The sequence below is a fragment of the Haliaeetus leucocephalus genome, unplaced genomic scaffold (genome assembly GCF_000737465.1).
Source record: "Haliaeetus leucocephalus isolate CR32 unplaced genomic scaffold, Haliaeetus_leucocephalus-4.0 Scaffold428, whole genome shotgun sequence".
Taxonomy (NCBI): Eukaryota; Metazoa; Chordata; class Aves; order Accipitriformes; family Accipitridae; genus Haliaeetus; species Haliaeetus leucocephalus.
The window spans coordinates 949239-972710 of record NW_010972864.1 but is presented as its reverse complement, the minus strand read 5'-3'; the positions used below and the strand labels follow the sequence as shown (position 1 = coordinate 972710).

The following is a 23472-nucleotide window of genomic DNA, read 5'->3' as shown; positions in this document are numbered from 1 at the left end:
AACACCCTATTACTACTCTTCTATTTTTATTCATGTCAGACTAAAATGACAAAATTAATTTTAAGTACAGAAGCAAGATACAACGATCAGAGTGCCTTGGCTTTTTACTTTCAAACAATTCATTTACTTGACAATAAATAGCTAAGTGACTTCTTGAACAACTGGGTTTTTTCTAAACAAAACAGACCTTTACTGTTTTCACCTTTTCACCAATGCTGTCAATAAAACAATAGTGCTTGCAGGTCATACTTCAAGTACTTGTGCAAGGAATTAGATTAAGACTAGTAAACAGAGAATTCTCATCACTTTAGAAAAGCCAGTATTATCAGCTAAGTTTTTTTACGCATTTAAGTATAATAAGAAACTCAGAAGAAAAGCAAAATTTTCTGTAGTGTCCAGTTTTATGACCAGGTGTTTTCCCAAGGAAATACACATTAATAATTAAGAAAAAATTTGCCCATATTTCAAAAACCAAAACACCTGGCAATTTTTTTTTATACTCTGCACATGTCTACAGCCCAGCTATGACACTAGAGGAATAAGTCAGTGTAATAGCTAATATGGAAAACCTCAACCAAGATTTCACAATATATACTAGTATTAGTATAAAGTAACAGGTTAAGTTATATGTTCAAATGACTCCTGTTTATGGTCATGTACATGCTACTTCACTGAACATCTCTGAGTATTTAAGACAGTCTTACAAGAATGCACAGCTATGTTTGGCTCTTTAGAAATACAGTACACAAGACATATGACTCAATTTACTGCTTAGTCAACACTTAACAGCTCCCTTGCCATTCACTTGGCACACTGATACCAAATACATTTAGAAAAGTGTTACCATCTATTATTAATGCATAAAAATGCTACCATAGAAATGCTAGCACTTACATTTCACTAGTAAGGACAGTCCTTTCAGATAAGATTTAAAAAGGAAGAGAAATCCAGACTAAGTATAATTAACACACATCAAGATAGATTTACTTTATCTTCAACTCACCTAACACAGGACAATGGTCCCTGTAGAAAGAGCCTCCTTTTGCATCTTGGACACATTTCAGGTCAGACTACGGAGAGAGATTGAGACAACTTTAGTCCTCACTGACTGAGTCTCCAGGTTAACATAAGTCAGTGAAACTAGAACTGAAATATACTCAATTAAGAAAGGCTTAAAATTATGTGTACAAAAAACATACCCCATGAGTTTATTACTGAAGTATATAACCTCAAATACTTTCCAATCTATCAGCCTTGACATTCTCAAGATTTTAATAACCTTTACCAATATAAAGGGCTATAAAGGATGAGACATTTTTAACTCAAGGAGAGGTATTAAAATAACACAAAGCTCCTTTGCATTGCTTTATAAAGTTATCCTTCCTTTTAAAAAAAGTCTGTGAACACAAGGAAACAAACAAAAAAATAGAACTGAAGACAGTGCTCGAGGCCACAGCCTTTCCTGTACAAATCACTTAATGCCTGCCAGTGCTGTTCCCTCTTCCCAACCCTTTTTGACAGATACATGTTTACCTTGGAGAAGAAAAACCTGACATTCAAATTCTACAAAATGAAGAATTTCCAGTTAAGAATATACAAAACACAAGGATATTACTTGCTTTAAAAAAAACACTATACTGAGCTAAACATGATCTTTTTAAACAGAAAAGTTCTAAAGCTCATCCTTCAGAAAAGACTCTGTTTCATATTATCCGAGAAACAGAAGTTTCGAGTGTGATAACCAACTCCTATTCATAAAGCCAGCGGAGTCCCTATAATTCTCCTCTCCTTTAGTTTTTTTTCCCCTGTGTAACCCTTAAAGCCAAATGGCTACCATCTGCCATTGCTCCTTATGGAACAATTCCCACTAAACAAAGGACATTTTGTGTTCACGATGAGTTGGGAAGGAGATAGGAAACTGTTTGCAAAATGTGTCAGAATATTCTGTGGGATGAGGGAGGAAATAAAGGACAGGTGGTGGTTATGACATCATCAACCAGAACTAAAAGAAATACTTTAACAACTAATTTTCCCAACCCCAGATTTATTGACAGAGTGTGCTCCTGCAAAAGGATTAAAATGAAAACTCTTAAGTCTTCCAAATTATCAAGGCACTGATGAATGCAATACTACCCTCAGAGACCTGTAACTGCTAAGCAGCCAGAAGCAATACAAAATTCAGCATATATCCTGATCTATGAAGAATATACCACCACCTTTTCAAAAAGTGATGAAAACAGCCAGATGAAAATAATGAGATTTAGCCACTCTTCAAATCCTATGAGAAATCAGAGTTTGCTCAGCCCAGCAGCAGCAGCAGGCTGGCGACAAAATGCTGCCACCCGATGGGCAGGTGCTTGCTTTAATTCAGCCAGAGACAAAGGGGCTGTGCTGACCATCCCAGATGGCAAGCACATTCATTCCCCCAGACCAACAGAGATTTAATGTGCCCGGGAGCACTTGGTCTCACCCACTGAATGCAAACTCTTCGTGTTATGCAACAACCAGCTGTCTGTACAGGAGTATACATACAAGAGCTGTTTTCACACTCTTCAGAGCATTAAGAAAAGAGCGCAAGAGGGTCCTAAGTGGTTCTCCTCCCAGCCAGGCAAAATCTGGGTGAAAGATTCCTTGCGTTACAGCAAGTGTTAACATACAGAGCAGACTGATGGCGAAAAGCTAGCAGAAGAAATAAAATATTCAGTAAAAGGGTAATTACTATCTTGCAGCAGAAATTATTAGGAAGCAGGTTAAGATACCTTAAGTTTTATAGGGGAAAAAAAAAACAACAACAGAAACCTACAAATCTGCACTCGCTTTTTACCCTGCCTGTACTGTGCCCTGTGCATAGTTTATTTCTGGGTTATAATGATATGCTTGGTTGTAAAACTAAGTGGTAGCTTGATGTTCAACCTCAGCTTCATATCCATCTTCCTTTCACTTACATGATGAAGTCAATGTTAGATCGCTAAGGAGTAAAACAAGAGTCTGATCTAAGTATCACAGAAAAGCAAGGCAACATGATTATTTTCTTTACATAAGCCTTCACCAAAAAATTGAGGACCCAAAACACACAGAAAGATGAGGCACTGACAGAACGAACCTAACTCGTATATATTGTATATACAGCAAAGAGTTCCTTCAGCAACTTTGCAAACAGCAATACTAAGAAAAGTAACATCAACATGATAAGGGCCTGCAAATATCTTAAAAAACATAGCCAAACCCAAAAAAGATCCTGGAATTTTACGATAGGAAACTGTACTTAGTTGTACTTTGGTACCACAAAAGCTGGGTAAGGTAAGCTTTTGGAGAAGAAAAACCTGACACTATAATTCTACTTCTAGCACTCAGCTACTATAGTTATCAGAAAAGGAAAACAAGCTTTCTTCTGCCCAAGTAGTTTAAGTAAAAAATCAGGGGTGGTGTTAAGCTCCTGGCCATCCTCCCCTGGAGATTGGGTGGCAAGAGGCCCCTCTAGAGAGGATGGAGCACAAACACACCCGAAGCCCAGCCACACCAGGCTGACAGTGCATTGCTGCTGGCAGCTCTGCTGTACCACACTTCAGAGAACCCTACCAGGATTTTTACAAGTTCTATGAGTCTCCCTGGGTCTTGTAAATGGATTGAAATAGCAGATTGTTTGGAGATGAGACACACAAGTGCAAAAAGGACTGTACCAAAACACAAGGAACATTAAAACACAAGTTTCAGACTCACGCTGACACCATGTGCAGAAAAAGAAGTAACAACTGTGAGGTTGGGTGTAAATACATGGTAGAGACAAACATGCAAAGATGAAAACAAAACATCAGCTTTTATACACCAACTTGATGGACAAATCATTCAATGAACCCTGAATAGGATTCTTTCAAGAAACAGAAAAACAAGCTACAGATTTTGTGGGATTTATCTATAGTTAGAGAAGAGGTGGAAGCCCCAGTTAAGCAGGGAATTATTATAATGAAAACTGAAGGAACAGCATGAGCACAAAACCTTGCACAACAGGACTTTCAGAACAGTAGTAACAGCTAATGCACATGAGCAGTGGGGTTTTTTGCCTACAGTGAAGAACTTCGGTCTTCTAACGTCTACCTTCTGACTTGCCGAAAACCTCTGCATTCCAGCTGTATAAGACTGGATTACATAAAGGTCATGATCTGCTCAGCCAAATGGGAAATACAGAAAACATAACTGTTTACTTTGACTTACCATCCACTTACACCATTGAAAAAACAGCAGCAGTTTTGTCATCGTAACTTCAGAGAATGAAAAAACATACATTACAGCAAGGTCAGCAGTGTTGGCAGATTGGTCTAAAAGCACCATCATCCCTGACCTTGAAGAGAAAAACCATACCAAAGGAGCAGCTGCCTACTGGAATAACTATTAAGTTATTCCTATCAATATGGAATGCCATCCATCAAAATCAGCAAAGGGAGTCTACAGACTTGATAAGAAAACTAGGTGTGTTGCTAAGAAAAAGAAGAATGTTTGATCCAGATGCACTGAAATAGCATCCAACGCTAGCAGCAAACACCAGGAGAGAAATTAATACTGATCTTACAGATGCATGAGCAGGAATGGTGCCACAGCTGCAGGTGTTTGAGGTACCAATGGATACCCCCCTTAAAAGTCATTTTAAGTCTTTAAACTCACAACAGGGCAAATGGCAAAAGCCCAGTGCATGCTGCTTTGTCACCTGATTAAGGCAACAAGGGACTGGATAAATCCGTAAGTTTTAGCTAAAGGTTTATAAGAAATGCTGTATTTCAAATTTAACGAACTCAAATCATTTTCAGTTTCAAGAAGCTGAGAAAAGTGAAAGCAAAAGATGGTAGAGAAAGTGACTGAAATGACAAAGATGTGTGAGATATAAAACTTTCCATGTATAACTTTTTCTTTTTTTTTTAAGGAGGATCATTTTAAAGTCTTCCTTGTAGGTTAATACCGTAAATAACAAAATTGGAAAAGGATCAGTAAGTACATTTCTGCTTAACGGAAATATGTTTCTAAGCAACTCAGTTATGGAGAGATGAAAAACTTGGCTTGGTCGAAGCTACAGGAGGAATGTAGAGAAGTACGACTACATAAACTAGAAGCAAAACAAAGTCTGCTGACAAATGCACATAAATGCACAAGGTATGAATATCTCCTTCCTCTCTGGATTCCAAACAATTAATCACCTAACTTTGGCTACACTGTAATGTAATAAAACACACATGCTGCATGCGTAAAGGTGGCCAAAATTCATGTTTCTGTGTTTTAGATCAGTTTTGGTCAGCACCTAGAAGCAACAAAAGGACACTAAAACGAACAAAATAATGAAAATTCTTATTGCTGCTTCCTAAACCCCTCATTTCGAACATACTGCGGACAAAATAAAGTATTAGAGAGTTGAAGATTTGACTTACATTACAGATCTGACAGTTGTAACTGCAGGAGAAAGCGTATTTCTATATATTTTATAATACCCCCAGTGCCAAGTATGTGAAGACATTTACCTTGTTTTTATTTTTTTTTTTAAAAAGTGTTATTAAGTCATTCTTAAAGTTCTCTAGAGTAATTTCAAGGATTATCTTTAAGAGTAATCCAAATAAACATTGGTGAACAGACTTCAGGTACCAATCAGGATAAGAAAGTTTAAAGTAATGTCAAAAACACAAAGGCAAGGAATCTTCTCAATTTCCCTTATACACTCAACTATTCAGAATTCATGGGAAAAAAAAAATACACAAACGGCTTACAGATTACTGTAACAGTGATAGATGATGACTACAGTTACTTCTTTCAGAGCCTACACAGATTAAAGCAAGATCCTCCATAATGAAAAACAAGAAGAGAAGGTTAATCACAGCAAAAAAGGCAAGTGGTACAGAGCAAAGAATTTCAGCAGCACAAAACCAATTCCTAAATAATGAAATTGATTTAGGGCACTCCTGCTGATGGAACTATTTTCTTTTTTATAGTAAAATAATTCTATTAATAAGTAGTAGAATATAATGCTTATTGAAAACCAATGGAAGTTACCAGCTTTACATCCTCAGCTGTGTGATATGAAGAAATAAAAAACAGAAACAAGTCCAAAAAGCTAAATCACAAACTTCTCATTAACTCTCTAATTCCACATAGTGTATCTTTTTATTGCAAAAGGCTATGTTCACACATTTCTAAAAGCAGGTAATGTGGTTAACATCTCAGTCTGGCTCCAGAATCCAAATACATATGAAATGCAAGCACTGTCAATAACCATAATTAGCCAACAGTACTTTATTCCTACTATGGACGTAGCAAACATGTTATTCAACCTAACAGCATCATAAAAACAGATTTCAGTTTGGGAATTTGTGGCCTGTGGCAGCAGAAACTCCCAGATTCAAATGCCAGGCTTCACAAAGAAATGCAAGATGCACCCCTCTCAACCACTCTGTATGTAAACACAGCAACAGCAAACTCAAATAAAACCTCTAGGGATCTGACCACAAATAAATGCAAGTTTTCAGCCAGCACCTGCTGCCCCACCAGCCAACCCTCATATCTCCCAAGGAAAAGCTGGCAGGCCAGATAGATTAATTTTGAGGACCAGATGCAGCCTGTCAGCTATCAAACAAGCAACCCTGACTTACAATAATAAGCTGTGTTTCTTTAATCAGCTCCATTTGCATCTGAGTCAAGTGTTATTCATTTGCAAGTAGGGGTCTCTTCCCAGCTGTATTTACATGGGCACACAGTCTGAGTACTGTTGATTCCGCATTCTCTGGACATTCTTAACCAATTTCTAAGTCCCAAGACAAGTTTGGCCCAACTTTACATGAACTTTCTGACAGTCTATTAGTCAGCTTTACGTAACAGCACATAAACAGTAGTAAACAATCATAATGAATTGTACACTTAGCAAGCAACTAATTTGTTATAAAATTTAACATTACATTCAAGTGACTATTTGTCACAGATATTCAAGAACCCATTCTGTCTGAAGTGAAAATTGCATTTGATAAAAGTATCCAACAAACATAAAATTATTGTAAGAATTGATTACAATCAGGTAAGCACTGCATATAGAGCCTCAAATTATCCTTTTTATACATATGTGTGTACATATATTATTTATGTATTATCCTATATGTATAATATATTTGCATATATGTAGTTTCACACACATTTTAACAGTTTTTTGTTGTTAATTAAATGACTGACCAAATATTTCTATTTGTACAAATCTTGTGGGAAGGGTCACACTTATCCATTGAAATTTACAGTTGCAATAGTTAACCAAGTATCCTACAAATATTTAACACTTCTTTATGTGGCTATAGTTTGGCAACAGAATATAGTTGATTTACAAATAATAAATATATTTTTATTATTAAGGGAATAACTATTTCAGAACAGCATATAACTTCTTACATGTATTTTTTCTGAGACCAGAAGGAATCTTTAATGATTCCACAGCACTGCTACTATGCAGTCCACAAATTTTAACATAGTAACTGAAATCACAACACATACACAAAAAAAAAAATCAGTTGATCTGTATCTCCGCCTATCTAGATTTTGTAATTGTCTTCCTTTTCCATGCATCACTATCAAATATAAGGGGGAAGACACCAACCATTGGTTCAATAACATAATACTGAATATAAATTCCTTTCCCTTTTGCCAGTATATAAGGAATTTTCTTTAGAACTGGGGGGGGACCATGAAGCACCTAATTCAACACTGACTTACATTTTATCTTTAGAATCTTTACTCATCAGAAAAACTGACCTGCACTAAAGGTGTTTAGTCTTTTTAAACCTGACACTAAAATACGTATTTACTGCAGTGGTATGTAGTATTTATTTTTTATTATAAAAATAAACTTTATTTCAAGTGAGGCTATCAGGCAAAATATTTTACTTTCAAAAAAGTAGACTAGTCATTGTTTAACATTTTATTACTGATACACATCTGATGTCAATGTTAGGTTAACATGGTTTTCCTCCACAGTATCAAACAAAAATCATGCAAATAAAATGCTAATTAAGATGTTATAAGCAGTTGATAATCAAAGTAACCTTCCCCTGACCCACATTAGGATAAGAAAACCCAGCAACAGAAGGCACTTAGGCTAGAGTTTGACCCATTTTCTCTCTAAAGCTGTAGAAGCTAGGAAGTGAAAAAGAAAAATTTAGTGCTAAAGCAAATTAAGGTTGTAACTGAATTCAACACCTTTCCATTGACAAAAAAATTGCTCTCAAGAGGATTCTGAGTGTTGCCAGTAATTTAAGAACTGCAAATCTTGCAGTAATCACACCAAAATTCGAAGTGAACTGAAAACATCAGGAGTTAAAGAACTAGGGTCTTTAAAAAGTTTGTAACTAAGCTTCTTTTCCTCTTCTGAATTTTACTTTAAGCACAATAGTAGCACACTAAGATAATCATGTATGGGATGTAAACATTTACTATACTTTGGCAGAAACCAGCCCTTTAATTATTCACATGTTTTATAAATTCCCAGATCAGGCTTTCTTCCTAATACATATGCATGATCCATACAGCTGTATTCACAATGACCTGACTAACAGCATGCAAACTGACAAAGGATATTCCAAAAGCAGAATAATAAAGCACAACAAGTTATTCTGACTACCCTTCCCCCACCATGCATTTTACCCTTTGTGTTCTTTTATACTTACCATGCCCTCAAAGCCAACTCTGTAAAGGTTTTTAGCACCATTGTCCCAAAGAACATATGCTGCACTATGTGGACTCGATGCACTCCAATCTTGGATTTCAGTTACCTATTCATTTTTAAAAATAAGAAAATTGTTTCTAGAACAAAGACTTAGAAGCACAATTTGAAATTAAACCCTCATTCATTGCTTTCGAATAATTCAGGATACAGCAGTTTTACTGCATTTAATAAAATTTATTCTGAAGTTGTTTTCTGTATGACACAAGTGTTCTCTAGGTGTCTTAAGATGGCAGCCTGAATATATACTTTGTAGGCCTATTTTTCTTTTGTATATCTGGTAGGTGATCTAACTATGTAAGTAGAGAACAAAATCTGAACTGTAAAACTTTATTTATGATACTTTGACATGTTCTTACTAGAAGCAGCATTTAACTAAGAAAAAACAGGATGAAAACTATTTTAATTGCTTCAATTTGTCTGGTTTAACTTGCATTGGCCTGGTGGCAGTGCACTACGTTAGGAGACAAAGTTTTATTTCCAGAGCCAATCTGTTTAACAACAGTACAAAAGAAGTGAAAAGGACCTTCTCTGACATTTCTGAAATCATGAGGCTATGCACCACATTCTGAAAACACTTCCATTATTAAAAAAAAAAAATCAATTTCCAGAATTTATCTTAATTTTTATTTGTATTTATATAAAAGCTGTTTCTGCTATGTACCATCTGCTTTTCCTCATTGAGAGCATTTATATTCATCTATACATATTTTCAGCTTGCAAATAATCCCACTAATTCAAGTTTAGTACATAAAACAGACAATGCAGGATAAGACTCTTATTTTGCAAACTTTCAGAGATTTCAAAATATCTTGCCAAATTCACAGCAAGGGGTAAATAATCAAGAGGAAAAAAGCTGCTTCTGAATATCCCTTGCTTTAAGAGATTTAATTCATTATTTCCTCTCAATAAAATCCAAAATGAAATCCCCCAAAGTCCTAAAGCTTCCATAAATGTCTAGGATATAAAATAGGCTAAATATCTTATTCAGGAAGTTTTCGCTTTCTTTTAAATGCTGCTTAAGTGTGCTAAAAATAAATGCAACAAAAAAACACCAGTTCACCAAGATAGAAGGGCATGCAATTCTCCTTCTAGAACATCTCATATTTGGTGATAGAAGTCATAGTATATTTCACATTCCCTGTTGTATGTTCATACTTATAACAAACCTTTGTTAGTTCTGAAGGTAAATGTAAGTTGCAAATGGAAAAATTTGCAAAGGTTATGATAGCAACATATCATTCCATGCAATTTTCAATAAATCCAAATAGTTTTTTAATACAACTATATCAAAAACACTCATATAATGTCCCAAGCCAGCAATATAATATCCACATCCCACACTTGCAAAATTTTTTATTTTAAACTGGAGAAGTCCCTGAAATTATTAGGTGAAAAACAAAAATCCAGAATGCAAGCACTGAAAACCAAGAGCAAGAGATACACAAATGTGCTGACCCACAAGCAATAAGACTACAGAATACAGTGATGACCAGAAAGGGCTATTCTTGAGAGCTCTGTTTTTATATCAGCTCTCTAGTAATGTCAAAATATGCCCAAGATCTCAATGCCGTTACAAGCCAGCCTTAAACAAAACAACCAAGACAAAAATTCAGTAGTTTTAGAAATTTTTGCTGGTATTGTAAAAATGCAAATTTACATTTAAAAGAACTGGTCACAGTATACATCCCTTCCTCCTTCTAAATGGTTGAGCATTACAGAATAAGATTAAAAAACATCCAGCAAATTAAAATAGTAACTTTTATGATGATATCTTTACACTAAAATTAGAAAGGCCAATGAGGCCATTACATGAGCACGCAGAAATGCATCTTCTTATTTAAACCAGTTTTATTTTTACCTTTCCTCTACGCCCGTTGCCACCATCCTGATCTTCCCATTGCCAGTCAACTCCTCGCACCACCCTGGCACCTGCAAAGATTCCTCTTGCTGTAATTTTCTTTGATTTACGGCGAGACTCCAACAATACCCTGAAGTTATTAAGAGAAGAACCCACAAATGTCAAGATAATAAAGAAAGTCCAAAATTAATCTTTGGGGATGGGAAGGAAGGATAGCATCTTGAAACAAAAATAACCCCACAAACACAGATTTCAGTCCATGAATCGCATCCATTCAATTCTCAACTTGAACAGCAGCCCACAAGATAAAAAACCATGATCTTCCTAAGTCTGCTTTATTGTATGTTCATAATTAGTGTTTAATTCTAATGATAATTCTTCTCCAAAGTTCCTACTACCAGCAATAATCTTGTAACCACTTACATATAGATCTGTACTATTATTGAAATCATTAAAGAAACAGAGAGAGTCATATAAGCAACACATTTCTGTTTCTCTTAGATGCACCCTAGGCCAATATTATTGCCCTGCAATTGCCCTGCCATTTTTATTCAGAATTATGCTATTAAGTAAGAGCTACATCTCTTTCCCCTCCACGTCTGTTTATTTTCTACATACTTCTTATAGCATATCTTGGCAAATTTAAGTCAATATATCAGCATCCATTTTTTCAGTCATAATATGTTATTTTTCTAAAGCAAACCTCTTCTTTCCCTCCGACTTCAACAGAACTAAAGTAGATAAGCCCAAACAGAACAGTTCACAAGTATTTAACTTACAAATAGAAACAAAGAGAAAAACATTTTCCTGCCTTTTTAGTCATCTCAAAAGCCACTAGTTTGCATGCAACCAGGTTTCTTACTTCATGCCAGGAAAATGTTACCAGACAAAAGTATTTTTCAGCTGAAATTCTGAATGTTTCCTGACCTCTTGAGGAAGTGTATCACCCTCCTGCTAAACTTTTAACATCCAGCAGATGGCAGACAAGGAAAAAGTTAAACTGTTAGAATCAATGCAAAGAGCACATGAACATAATTAGCCATTTTTATCCAATTAATATAAAAGAGTGATATAAAACACAAAGATATGTTGTTTATAGCAGCATTTTAGAAAGTTCTCAACACCTACAAAACTGAGACAAAACCAGCATACATTACTTTGGTATGCTGCCCATATGACATCCCAGACTCAAGAATAAGATAGGTAGACCTTATGCTTTCCTTCATCCAAACGTTCTTAGATGCTTCTTGCTATTTTTCCTATGAGATATCCCTCAAATTCAATACCACTGGTTTGCCTTTTTCTCCTCCCTCAAACAGTTAACTTTAATCAATTTTTCTCAGCTAAGCTTGACCCAATAGAAACAGTTCCTTGGCACACGAAGCTGCCTTCTAGATAAGAGTTGCAAAACAGAGCTCAATGGGAGTAAACAAAGATAGGGAGAAAGTGACAAGATGCAAGACAGTTCCTGCAATTCTATACATTGTGTACAATCTATCTCCAAAAATAAGACTTATGCTTTATACACCATAACAGACCACTTGAAACTACAAAGGAAACTTCAGCTAAAAAAAAATATAGAAGAAAAAAAGTCTGGCAAGCATTCTCAGAAGCAATGAGATTTTTTAAAAAGAAATAAATAGAAAAACAGATTTGTATTTTGTTAGCTATTCTCTATTAATTACACTAAGCCAGCACTTTCTACTCTTGCATCCAACTTGTAAATCTTGTTCTGCATTACACATTACACTAAGCTCATGATATCTATTTGGTACCTAGATCTGCTGGCATGAATCTCAAGAAAACAGAAGTTACTTTTTGATTAAGCCACTGATCTGAGCATTTGAGCCATAGCTAAACTTCAAGGCAAACATTTGAGAAAATAAACCCAGTCCCTACAAGACAATACGAGAACTTGGTTTGTGTGCTCCAACCACTTCCCCTAACTGTAAAAGCACTGATGAGAGCACATCACTGAATTACAACGCATTTGTAAACCTTACTTCTCCAAGAGGAGGAAATAAATGTTGTCTTACACACGTTGCATTTAACGGAGTATCATATCTAACAAAAAAAGCTTCCAATTTTTGATTTGATGAAAGAACATTCTGGAGAAATCACAGAGGTGATACCACAGCATGTGGCCTTTACACAACGCTTTACTGTAGCTCTCAGAGTATTTAGTAACAGGCAAATACCACTGTTCTCACTTAACTAGTAGATAAATCATGACGGTGAAGGGCTTTGGATTTAGACAGTTATTTAAAGACAAGAACAGCTATGCAAGAACACACTAAATGCCAATTTTGTTCAGAGGTCTTCGCTGGGAGACAATAACAGATGCTTAAGAAAAGAACATGAAAACCAAGGCAAGGGTGGAACAACCCTTCACAGCATCTTTTCTCTGCTTTCTGTGGTAAGCAGGTTAAGCAGTTCAAGTGAAAGTTTTTGTCTCCAGGTCATTCTGGTCTTCATAGCCCACAAGGAGGGTATTTTCCCTCAATCTGTCTACACCATTTTTGAACCTAATTAAACTTTCACATTCAGGAATTCATTGACAAAACATTTTGTGATTATACACTGTGTAAAGATAATTGCCTTTCTTTTAAAGCTGCTATATGATAACACAAGAACTAGGAAGACTGCAATGACATTAAAAGAAATTGAATAATCATATCCTAACTTTTTTCTCTACTCCATTCTTTCTAGAATTTTCATGTATTCCAAGGTCCAGCAATATGTCCTAGCTACCCTCCCTCACAAAGAGGCAGAATCAGTAATAGAATCTACACCTCAAGCCACTATCTTACCAAATTCAAGTTTCAGTAACCAAATCTGCAGTTTAAAACTTAACCACAATTAACTGTTCCTATTTAATTTTGTGGGGAAAAAAATTACATTTTACCTTTCACTTCCTGGTGTGGTAATTCTGTAAAAACGATGCCTCAAGTGATGTTTGTCCCCATGATAGCAAACTGTGCACAAGTCATAATTTGTGCATTCAGCACATTTCCATCGGATGCCAATGATGGGTTGCTGCCGACAAGTATCACACATAGTCCCATCATGCTTGATACCTGTGGGGAGAAAAAGAAAAAAAAAAGACTAACAACTTTGCTACATCACTACACAGATTTCTGTTGCACACCATTATAATTTGAAACCATATACTAAAAAGGTAACAATAAAGAAAGGCTGCTGTTGATACCCTACCAGCCTATATGACTGGGGGGGGGAAATAATGGACTTCGCCTCATATCTCCAGTTGTCAGTCTGTTCCTGAAATGTTCTATCTTTTCTCAGCTCAAAAAGCTGAGAAAGCAACGTTTGTTTTTTTCCATCTACACAAATCAGAGAAAGAAAATGAGAAATCCTTTAACTACAAGTTAAAGGGTCAGAAATGCATACATCAAAATATACCAGCAATCTGGAATTTTATCTCTGGATTAAGACTATCAACACATACCACAAAGGCTACTGTGTTCAACTGTGAGTGACAGTTTGAAAATCATTGGTTTGACTTAACATATTTTCTACAGTGGAAAATATAAGTGCTTATTTCTATTCTTTTTTATATAGGAAAAAAATTAAGCTTTCTTGGATAGATGCCATTAGCTTCATGAAAATCTGTTACCATTTTTGAAGCGTTTTACTGCTTTACATGTTGGTTTTTTTCGAAAAGAATGTGCCAAAGACAGACCGGATGTAACCCACCAGCATGTGCTTTGCCCAGCCTTCCACAAAAACTGAGTTCTCAAGACTACTTACTCCTACAGCTTTGCCAAGCTACAGCAGAGTGAAAGTGATCAGTTACAGGCAGTTTCCATCTATGCATTCTGAATACAGGGAACAGCCACAAGTTTCTTTTAAAAAAAAAATGAAATTCTGCTGCCATTTAGAAAAAATTGAGCAACAGAAGAGACACGCACTGGCATACAGTCTGTAGTACAAGATAAAAATGAGCACTAACTAAAAGGTTGGAGTAACACAGAATTTTCCCATTCGCTCACCCTTAAAAAAAACAGCCAAAAAACCCAGATCACTCTGAAATTAGTGAGGAAAAAGAACAGTTTTTGTCCCCTCCAGAAGGGATGCTTTTTGAAACGACTGCCAAATTCACCATAAATCTATTAGTCACTTGTGTCCAACAGCTGAGCCACCTGCAGTGAAAAAAACCCAACAGTTGGAGAGGCAAAACTGAAGGAGAAAATGCCTTTTTGTCTGATCATTTCACAGAATCGTGTAATAGCTGAGGTTGGAAGTAACCTCTGGAGATTGTCCACTCCAACCACCACTGTTCAAAGCAGGGTAAACTAAAGCTAGCTGCCCACGACCATATCCAGTCAGGTTTGGAGCACCGCCAAGAATACAAACTCCACAACGCAGCCTGTTCCAATGTTCAATCATCCCTATAGCTTAAGTGGAAATTGCTGTATTTCAATTTGTGCCCATTGCCTCTTGTCCTGTCACTTGACACCACTCACAACAGCCTGGCTCCATCCTCTTTACAACCTCCATCAGGTATTTATATACACTTTTCAGATCCCCCTGAGCCTTCTTTTCTGCAGGCTAAACACCAGATCCCTCAGCCTCTCCCCATACCAGATGCCTTAAGATCCCTTAAAACATATTTGCAGCCCTTTGCTTGACACACTCAATATGTGCATGTCTCTCTCACGCTGGGGAGTGCAGAACTTGACCCAGCACTCCAGGTGTGGCCTCACCAGTACTGAGCAGAGGGGAAGGATCACCTCCTTCAACCTGCCAGTAACACTACTCCTAACACAGCCCAGGCTACCACTGCCCTTCATTGCCAAAAGGGCACATTGCTGGCTCTTGGTCAGTTGGTTGTCCACTGGGACCCCAGGTCCTTTCCTGCAAAACTGCTTTCCAACCAGTTGTTCTCAGCTTGTACTGGTGCAGGGGTTACTCCTCCTCAGGTGCAGAACTCAGCCTTTCCCTTTGTTGAATTACATGAGATTCCTGTTGGCCCATTTCTCCAGCCTGTCAAGGTCCCTCTGAATGCCAGCAAAATCATCCCGTGTTCATTTCTCCTAACCAAGAAAACTTCTCAGTCCACTCTCTTCCAGCCTTGATTATACATGTATTCAGGAAGATTTCTGGCCTCACGATTAAAAATTTTCCTGATGCATGAACATTGGAATAAATATTTAGTTAAGGCTGGAAAAGGCCACACATTTGGAGCAAAGACTGCACATAGCACCACAGAGATCTGAGCAGCTCTTCAGGGCAAAGATAGCCTTTGGTGACAACAAAACCCCTGAAACTGCTGACATTATACTAAATGATCACTGTAATTCCTGAATGTTTCATGACTAACATGGCATCCATACCTTGACCACAAAGTCTGTGCTGAAATTTTGAAGGTCTGGCACAGACGGTAACATTATTTGCCAACTCCAACTGCCAGAAAACACACCTCATATACCATAATCATTCTTTTTAACTAACTTCCTATATTTAAAAAGTATTTGCTGCCTGGTAAAACCAACTAAAAAATGCTATTTTTCTACAAAACAAGAACTTGGAAATCACCCATACATTTTCTCTCCACACACAACTCCATCAACAGAGGGTTAACATCAAGAAGCTATCTTTCTTGTTATGTACACTGAGACTTTGATGTCCGGTATCTGTTGATTACCTGTAATACTCAAAAAGACAGTACTTAGCTATGATCTCATGGTGGCTGCCTCTACTGCTATGAATTGTATTGAACCATTTTACTTTTTTGGTTTTTTTGGTAGTCTTCAAGAGCTGGTGCATTAAAAGGATTCAGATAACCTGTTAGGGTTTTGTTGCCTTGCTTAAAAAGTCTAACTACTTATGGTGCTTGGGGTTGAGGGGTGGTGTTTTGGTTTTTTTAATTGATTGCTAAATTGGTATTTCACATAGAGAAGTTACACATCTTTGGATTTTTTTTTTTTTTTTTTTTAACAGTTGCTGAGCTTCAGGGAAGACAGCTTGCCAAGGATCACATTTATTCTGGATGTAAAAGGACCAAGGAATTGGGTGCTGCAGGATTCTTCAATTTGTTTAAGCAGCAGAAAAGAGGGCAAAAGAGAGGTATAATCAGAAGTCATACAATACAGAACTAGGTCATCTCACAGTAAACTTAAAAACTAAACATTTCTAGCCAGTGAGGCAAAAGCTGCTGTGGAAAAACTCAGAAAATTTTCCTCAGGAAAAATCAAGAAAAAAATATACAAAGATACTTGACACAAAAGTCTTTTTACTGACTATAGTGGCTGGGACTTAAGAGAACAGTGCATGTCTGTATTTGGAGTCTCTGATGGAGGGAGTCACATCTCTATCTCATAGATCCCTAAACACCACCCCGATAGATACAGCCTTTCTTCATCCATTCCCTGACACATGTTTCTAGCAGCAACACCCACTTCAGTGCATGCCTCACCTGACCATGCTACTCCATTCTTTCCATTATGCCAGCAAAAGCTTTTTGTAGAGCTGAGCTGTAAACTGGATCAAGAAACATACCCAGCTGGAAAACAGCCAGGAGGAAAAATATTTAGCTGGATTGGTTTCCAAATCCCATTCTTTGTGGTGCTGCACAACACTGCTGGCATGACAAACAAAGCATTGCAGGGCAGGAGCAGGCAAGTAATCCTGTTACAGAACGTTTAACCACTGCACTAGAAATCTGGAGGGAGAAGTAGATTTGTACGCCTCTGGTGACAGTGGACTAAGAAGGAGTTTTAACTTCATCTGCTAAAAAAAGATGGTAAAACAAGGTGCTACTACTGGATCACAAAATGTGATAGCTAACTCTTATTCATGTTCATAATACATATAAAATTAACTATTTAAATTAATCGTATGTTTTAGAAAACGTTGAAGGATTTTTTTTTTTTTTTTAAAGTTGAACTAGATATTATAGGTACACACAAGTGTGGTGGGTTGACCTTGGCTGGCTGCCAGCCGCCCACCCAGTTGCTCTCTCGCTCTCCCTCCTGAACAGGACAGGGAGTGAAAATAAAATAAAAAAGCTTGTAGGCTGAGATAAAACTGAAATCACTTACCAATTACCATCACAGGAAAAGCAGACTTGACTTGGGGAAAATTAAATTTATAGCCAATTAAAAACAAAAGAGGATGGTGAGAAAGACAAGAACTAAAACACCTTCTCCCTACACTACCCCTTCTTCCCAGATCCAACTTCACTTCTTCGTTCCCAACTCCTCTTTTTCCCTGCTTCTCCGCAGGGGAGAAAGAATAATTTCAGTTGGAAAAGACCCTTAAGATCACTGAGTCCAACAATTAACCTAACACTACCAAGTCCACCACTAAACCATGTCCCTAAGCTCCACATCTACATGTCTTTTAAATACCGGCAGGGATGGCGACTCAACGACTTCCCTGAGCAGCTTATTCCAATGCCTGACAACCCTTTTGGTGAAGAAATTTTGGTGAAGATGGGGAATGGGGGGTTATTGTCAGTCTATAATAGCTCCTCACACTTTTTCCCTGCCCCAGCATGGGTCCTCTCCATGGGCTGCTAGGCCTTCAGGAAAACGCTGCTCAAGCATGGGCTCTCCATGGGCTGCAGCTTCCTTCTAGGTATGTCCACCTGTTTCAGCATGGAGTCCCCCACAGGCTGCAGTGTGGATACCTGCTCCACTGTGGCTCTCCATGGGCTACAAGGGGACAATCTGCACCACCGTGGTCTCCATTTACTCATCACCCAACTACTCACCAAAATTCAGTACTGATGTTGGTACTACACACATTTGGGGGGAGGGAAGGAGACATTATTTTTAATGTTTCAGACTAGCCCTGCTCCAGCCCAGTGGACTGAATGCTTATCAGCATTGAGATCATATCTTTCAATTTACTTTCACCAAAAAGTAGACCAGCTTGTGTGCTCCAAAACCACCCCGTGGTGTAAATCGAAGCACAGTACACAGGAACAACCAGGAGACTGGGTCAAGTGTAGGCTCTGGAGCCAAACTGAAATCCTGACCCAAATACAACCTGTCATATAAACTGCTTCCACTCTTCGAAAGGAAGACTGTTTAAGAAAAGTTGAGAAACACAAACTTTACAAAGTTTATATTAGGAAAGAATGCCTTAATTAAACTACTGGAATACATTAAAGTGCCATAAAAACTTCAGAATTCAAACATCAGCCCTGTAGCTGGCCAGCTGTGAACCAGAAGAGCACTTTAGCTTTCTAAAATGAGATAAGGCAAAACCTAAACATCTAAATATTCTTCAAAATTTCCTAGGAGCAGGCTATTTCAAAATGAAACAGGTTTGTATCACCCTCCGTACCGCACTGAAAAAAAAACAAAAGAAACCAGGTTATGAGAAGGGTACTTTCACGCCTAATTACTTTTAAATAGCTGTAATTTCCTAATGTCCCTCCAACCTTAGTACACCATAAAATCCAGTATTCCTGATCTCCACTTGTCATTAATGTTTTTACTATTTGCATTTCATATTAGTCCCCTACCTTTATGTCCTTGCCACAGTTATTTTTACTTTTGTCATCTATTCCCAAATCTTCTCTGGATTACCCAGAGCCCATCATGATGGAGCCCACCATTCCTCTGTCACCACTCATTTACACATGAATTTTACAACCTTTGCCTACAAGTTCTTAAAACCCATTCTCACTCTTAAAGCTGTGGAAGAAAATAGAAGCAGTGCTGCTCAAATTGCTATTTGAATTTGTTATGAATCTCTTTTGTACTAAAGATAATTAGGTGGCAATATACAGCTGTCCAATAAAAGAACATTTTAACAGTAAAATAAGATGTACAAGGGGTATCCATACCACTCACTGTTAAGCACAGAAGTTAATAGTGATTTCAATTACTTCTAAGAACCAACAAAATCCAATGGACTCATTATTCTCTACAGAATTCTAATAAGCCAAAATCCTTTCATATCGTAATGACAATACTACCATCAGGCAAGGGATACCATAAACTAATTAAAAAACTGATTCATTTACACCCCAATTTAAAAAGCAATAGCAATGTTTTGTTCTTCTCCTCGAGATAATTTTTTATGGCCAGGCTCCAGGCAAACTGAAAACTAAGAATTCTTAGAGATTAACCAGATTTCAACAAATTGTGTGAAAACTCAAATCAGTGTTCCCACAAACATAACTCATCTATTAAATACCCTGTTTGGAAGCAGCCAACTGACCCATTATTATATACATGAGATGCCAGACTTGCCAAAGCATGTGTCCTATCTGGTAAGGGTACCACAAGATACATGAGGATGGAGATGATTACTGTGTAGGAGACATGGGGGAAGGGCAGGAATAACAAAGGACATGTTTATTAAAAAAAAAACATGACAAACAGGCTTCCCAAGTAGCACTGCTCATGAAGCTATTAATTTATTTTTATTTTTTTTACTTCTGTGGTGTTCTGTAAGTATTTACAAGTAGCCACTAAAAAAAAATCTTGTCTAAGACAATTTGCCTTAAATTACACTTAATGCGCTAAAAGCAAGAACAAATAAACAAATACACAGGATAAATCATCTGAGGTGGTCTACCTTTTAAAATGTTCTGACATGTATGACTTCACAATGATTTATGCAACTCTTCGGGTTACAGAAAACTATTAATACAAGTACAGAAAGCCACTCAGATCTTTAACAGATAACACCTAAATTTTCAGTATTAGCAGAATACAGCGCATACAGCTTTACATGCTGCACAAATGCTTGCTCTAGCTGTGGGATAATTCCATGTCAAGGTTCCATTTCCTGACCCCAGCCCCTCCACCACCTCCCCTTATTCAAACACAATTGGGTAAATATTTTAAGCAGGAAAATAACATTGTTACTTTGAAAGAACCATAGAGAAGAGGAAATGGATGACAAACAAACTTTTGCCTAAGCTTTGTAGAAAGCAAATCTTCAGAAAGAGAACAAACACAAAGTTTCTGTAACAATCATGAGTATTATGTGAACATAGTAGTGCTCTCTACAAACATACTACTGTACAGCCTTTACCTTTGGCAAAAGGCTGCCTTCCCTTCTAAATATGAAGCTTGGGTTTATATACTTTTAGCTTCTGTTCAGCAACTCAGAAAACTACTCCTTTCTGTTTCTTTTCCACAACACTACCACAAAAAGGGGACTGGCAAAAGGCTACTTTACAGAAAGACCAGGATTTATTTGCGAGTAATTGGGCAACCACACTGCACTGCTAATGTATCACGTCCCACCACTTACTCCATTTAGGAGCCTGCTACACAGGACATAACTAAAGTTCCCTTTCTTCTAACTGAAATTTCATTTCTTTTCAGATTCTTAGTTTACTAATCCTTCTCAATCACTCTGTCTTGCTTAAAGAAATGCTTGCCAATGTAAATATGATCACCAATGGGCAGCTAATACAGCTAGCTTGGTAAACATAACTGAAAAACAAAACAAAACTTCATATCACAAACCATTCATTACCCAGATGACTGCATCTGGAGCAAATAGCTTACAAGAGATACTTCATTAAAATAAATACTCAACATTGATTTACAGGACAACCATCTGAAAATGTTAGCACTAAGGCTATTTAAGTTTTATAAAAGTTAACATAGCCTTGCAATGCTGGTAATAGCCTACAACCATTAAAATACAAGAACAGTACGTCATTAAGTCTATGAAGCATCATTCTGGCATCAAAGGAAATGCATATACATATATATGCACATACGTGTATCAAACTCAGGTTTCGCTTTTGGTTTGTTTGGTTTTTTTTTAATAGAACAAGCTTCAGAATTACTTCTATAACACAGTCAATTCCTGATGCATCACTACTGTTTTGGGCTGCAGAGGCCTCAAACTCATCAAAGCAGCAACTCTGGCTGCAAGCACCACTTTTAAGAACTTATAATCAACTCTGGTTTTGAATACCTAATAAAAAGAACTCCCAGCAATAAATAATATATTTTCGCTTTCTACTGCTGTATTTTTTTATTTATTCTTGCTATAAACTTAGAATCATGTTGTGACTATAAATTTATGAACCAGAGAAAATTTTTTTCATTTTAAACCGTAAGAGCCATGATTTAACACTGTGCTAAGTATCATCAAACCAAAACCCACCCCATAGTTTATAGCATTTCCTTGCTCAACACCATCATTATTAGTACTACCATTAGAAATTCTGTCACCTAATCCCACTTTTCCTGTAACTATTTATATCAAAATTATCTAAATGCCCCTAGAGATAGCATCAAACTATCAACCAAAGTCAGAGTCCCTTATTCTAAACAATAGATAGTCACTACCACGGAGAAAAATAAGTAATTACAACAAAAGGACACAAAAGGGGGAAAACTGAAGAAGGGAAGTGATTTGCCCAAGAATACAAAATGAATCAGTAGTAAAACCAGGATTTCAGTCCAAATTGACAGCATCCTAATTCCACTAACTTTGCCCTTTTGCTGCTACTACTTTACAGATTTTTACTCTTCCTATCTCCAGGGAATCATGACCTCAAAAGTAACTCCCTCTAGCAAAAAGCAACCCTGGGTAGCTCCACGCAGCAGTTCCGTGAGGATGATGCACATGTCGACCAAAAACCTCAGGAAGAGAAATACCATTTTGCAAAGCCTAAAACCAGCAATGCTTGAGTTTTTCCCACAGCAATATACATAGTCCTACCTGAAGCAGAAATTAAAATTCTAATACAAAAGTATAAACATAACTGAAAATTAGAAGGAATAAAGCAGAAAAAAAACCACCAAAACAAAAACCAGGGCCTTTTAAACTGAGTATTAAGTGTAGGCTTCCAGATGCCATTAACAGGATACTGTCAGCTTGCAAATATGTCAAGCAGAGCTAGAATAATGAGCATTCAAGGCTCATATTCAACATTTATGCATATACTTCAGTTTTAAGCAGAAGTAGTCCCACTGGTTTCTACAGGACATCAAATGCAGGTAAAGTTTCAAAGCATAAACATCTGCAAGACAAGGGTCGACAACTTGAAAGACTACTCAACTTCTTGTTCCGAGGTCCTTTTCAAAAAGATTTTCAGCTCATTTTAATAGCATCTACCCTTCAAAACAACAACAGAAAATCAAGCATGAGGCCAGGGGAGAGGAAGGTACCCAGCCACAGAAAAATTAAAGCAATCTCAAAGGCTCACCATGCAATGTGTGGTGTTTTGGTTTTTTTCTTAGCAACATTTTTGTAATTAATTAGAATGAATTCCATGATGCTGTCTCTTCAAAAGTCTGTTACCCACTGCTATAATTTTCCTTTCTGTAACACTACACAGAGCTGGCTCAAATATGCTCTCTCCTCTCCAATGTATTCCAAATGAAAGATACATTACAAAAACAGTACATCTAAGTACCCCAACAAATTGGTCCAATCACCTCATTATTGAGGCAATCCTGCCCGGCCCAAAACCACCTCGCTATGTTGCTGATGAAACTAAACAATATCTTTTTCTTTGTGAGTCTTCACTGTAAAAACAGGTGCTAAAATGAACATTTCTCTGCAGTGTTTGCAACACTAACATTGCCGCATAATGTCAGTGCAGATCTAAATCCATTGTCCAAACTGACTGAATTTAAAGCATAAATATCAAGCAGCCAAGTAATTAAAAGAATGAACGACTGCATTTTTTTTCCAGTACCTTCACTATTTTACAGCAGGTCTGGCAATAGAGATAATAGGCAATATGAAGATTACAAGACAAAACACCGTTTCAAATACTTGATGTAATCTTTAGCAAAAAGGTGCTACACCTTTTTTCTTCAGTCCTCCCTATACTTGACTCAGAATGACTGTCACCGTTTTACAAAACAGCACTGAAATATAAATTCAAGGGGGGGGGGGGGGGGGGGAAAAAAAAAAAAAC

At 37.0% G+C, this 23472-nt stretch overlaps 1 protein-coding gene across 6 annotated transcripts in view; it reads right to left on the bottom strand.

Moving 5' to 3' along the window:
* The window catches only part of MIB1 (mindbomb E3 ubiquitin protein ligase 1), a 79763-nt gene that overhangs the window by 55456 nt on the left and 835 nt on the right, over nt 1-23472 (bottom strand). For 4 of the 6 annotated variants that reach the window (XM_010574317.1, XM_010574318.1, XM_010574320.1 and 1 more), the window contains exons 2-5: nt 13501-13672; nt 10596-10725; nt 8679-8783; nt 1004-1070 (exon numbers count right to left, since the gene is read on the bottom strand). In XM_010574317.1, the coding sequence (XP_010572619.1) occupies nt 1004-1070; nt 8679-8783; nt 10596-10725; nt 13501-13672 (474 nt within the window). Of the gene's footprint in view, nt 1-1003; nt 1071-8678; nt 8784-10595; nt 10726-13500; nt 13673-14363; nt 14459-20834; nt 21020-23472 lie in introns of all 6 variants that reach the window. The other 2 variants (XM_010574321.1, XM_010574322.1) reach the window with 2 other exon arrangements.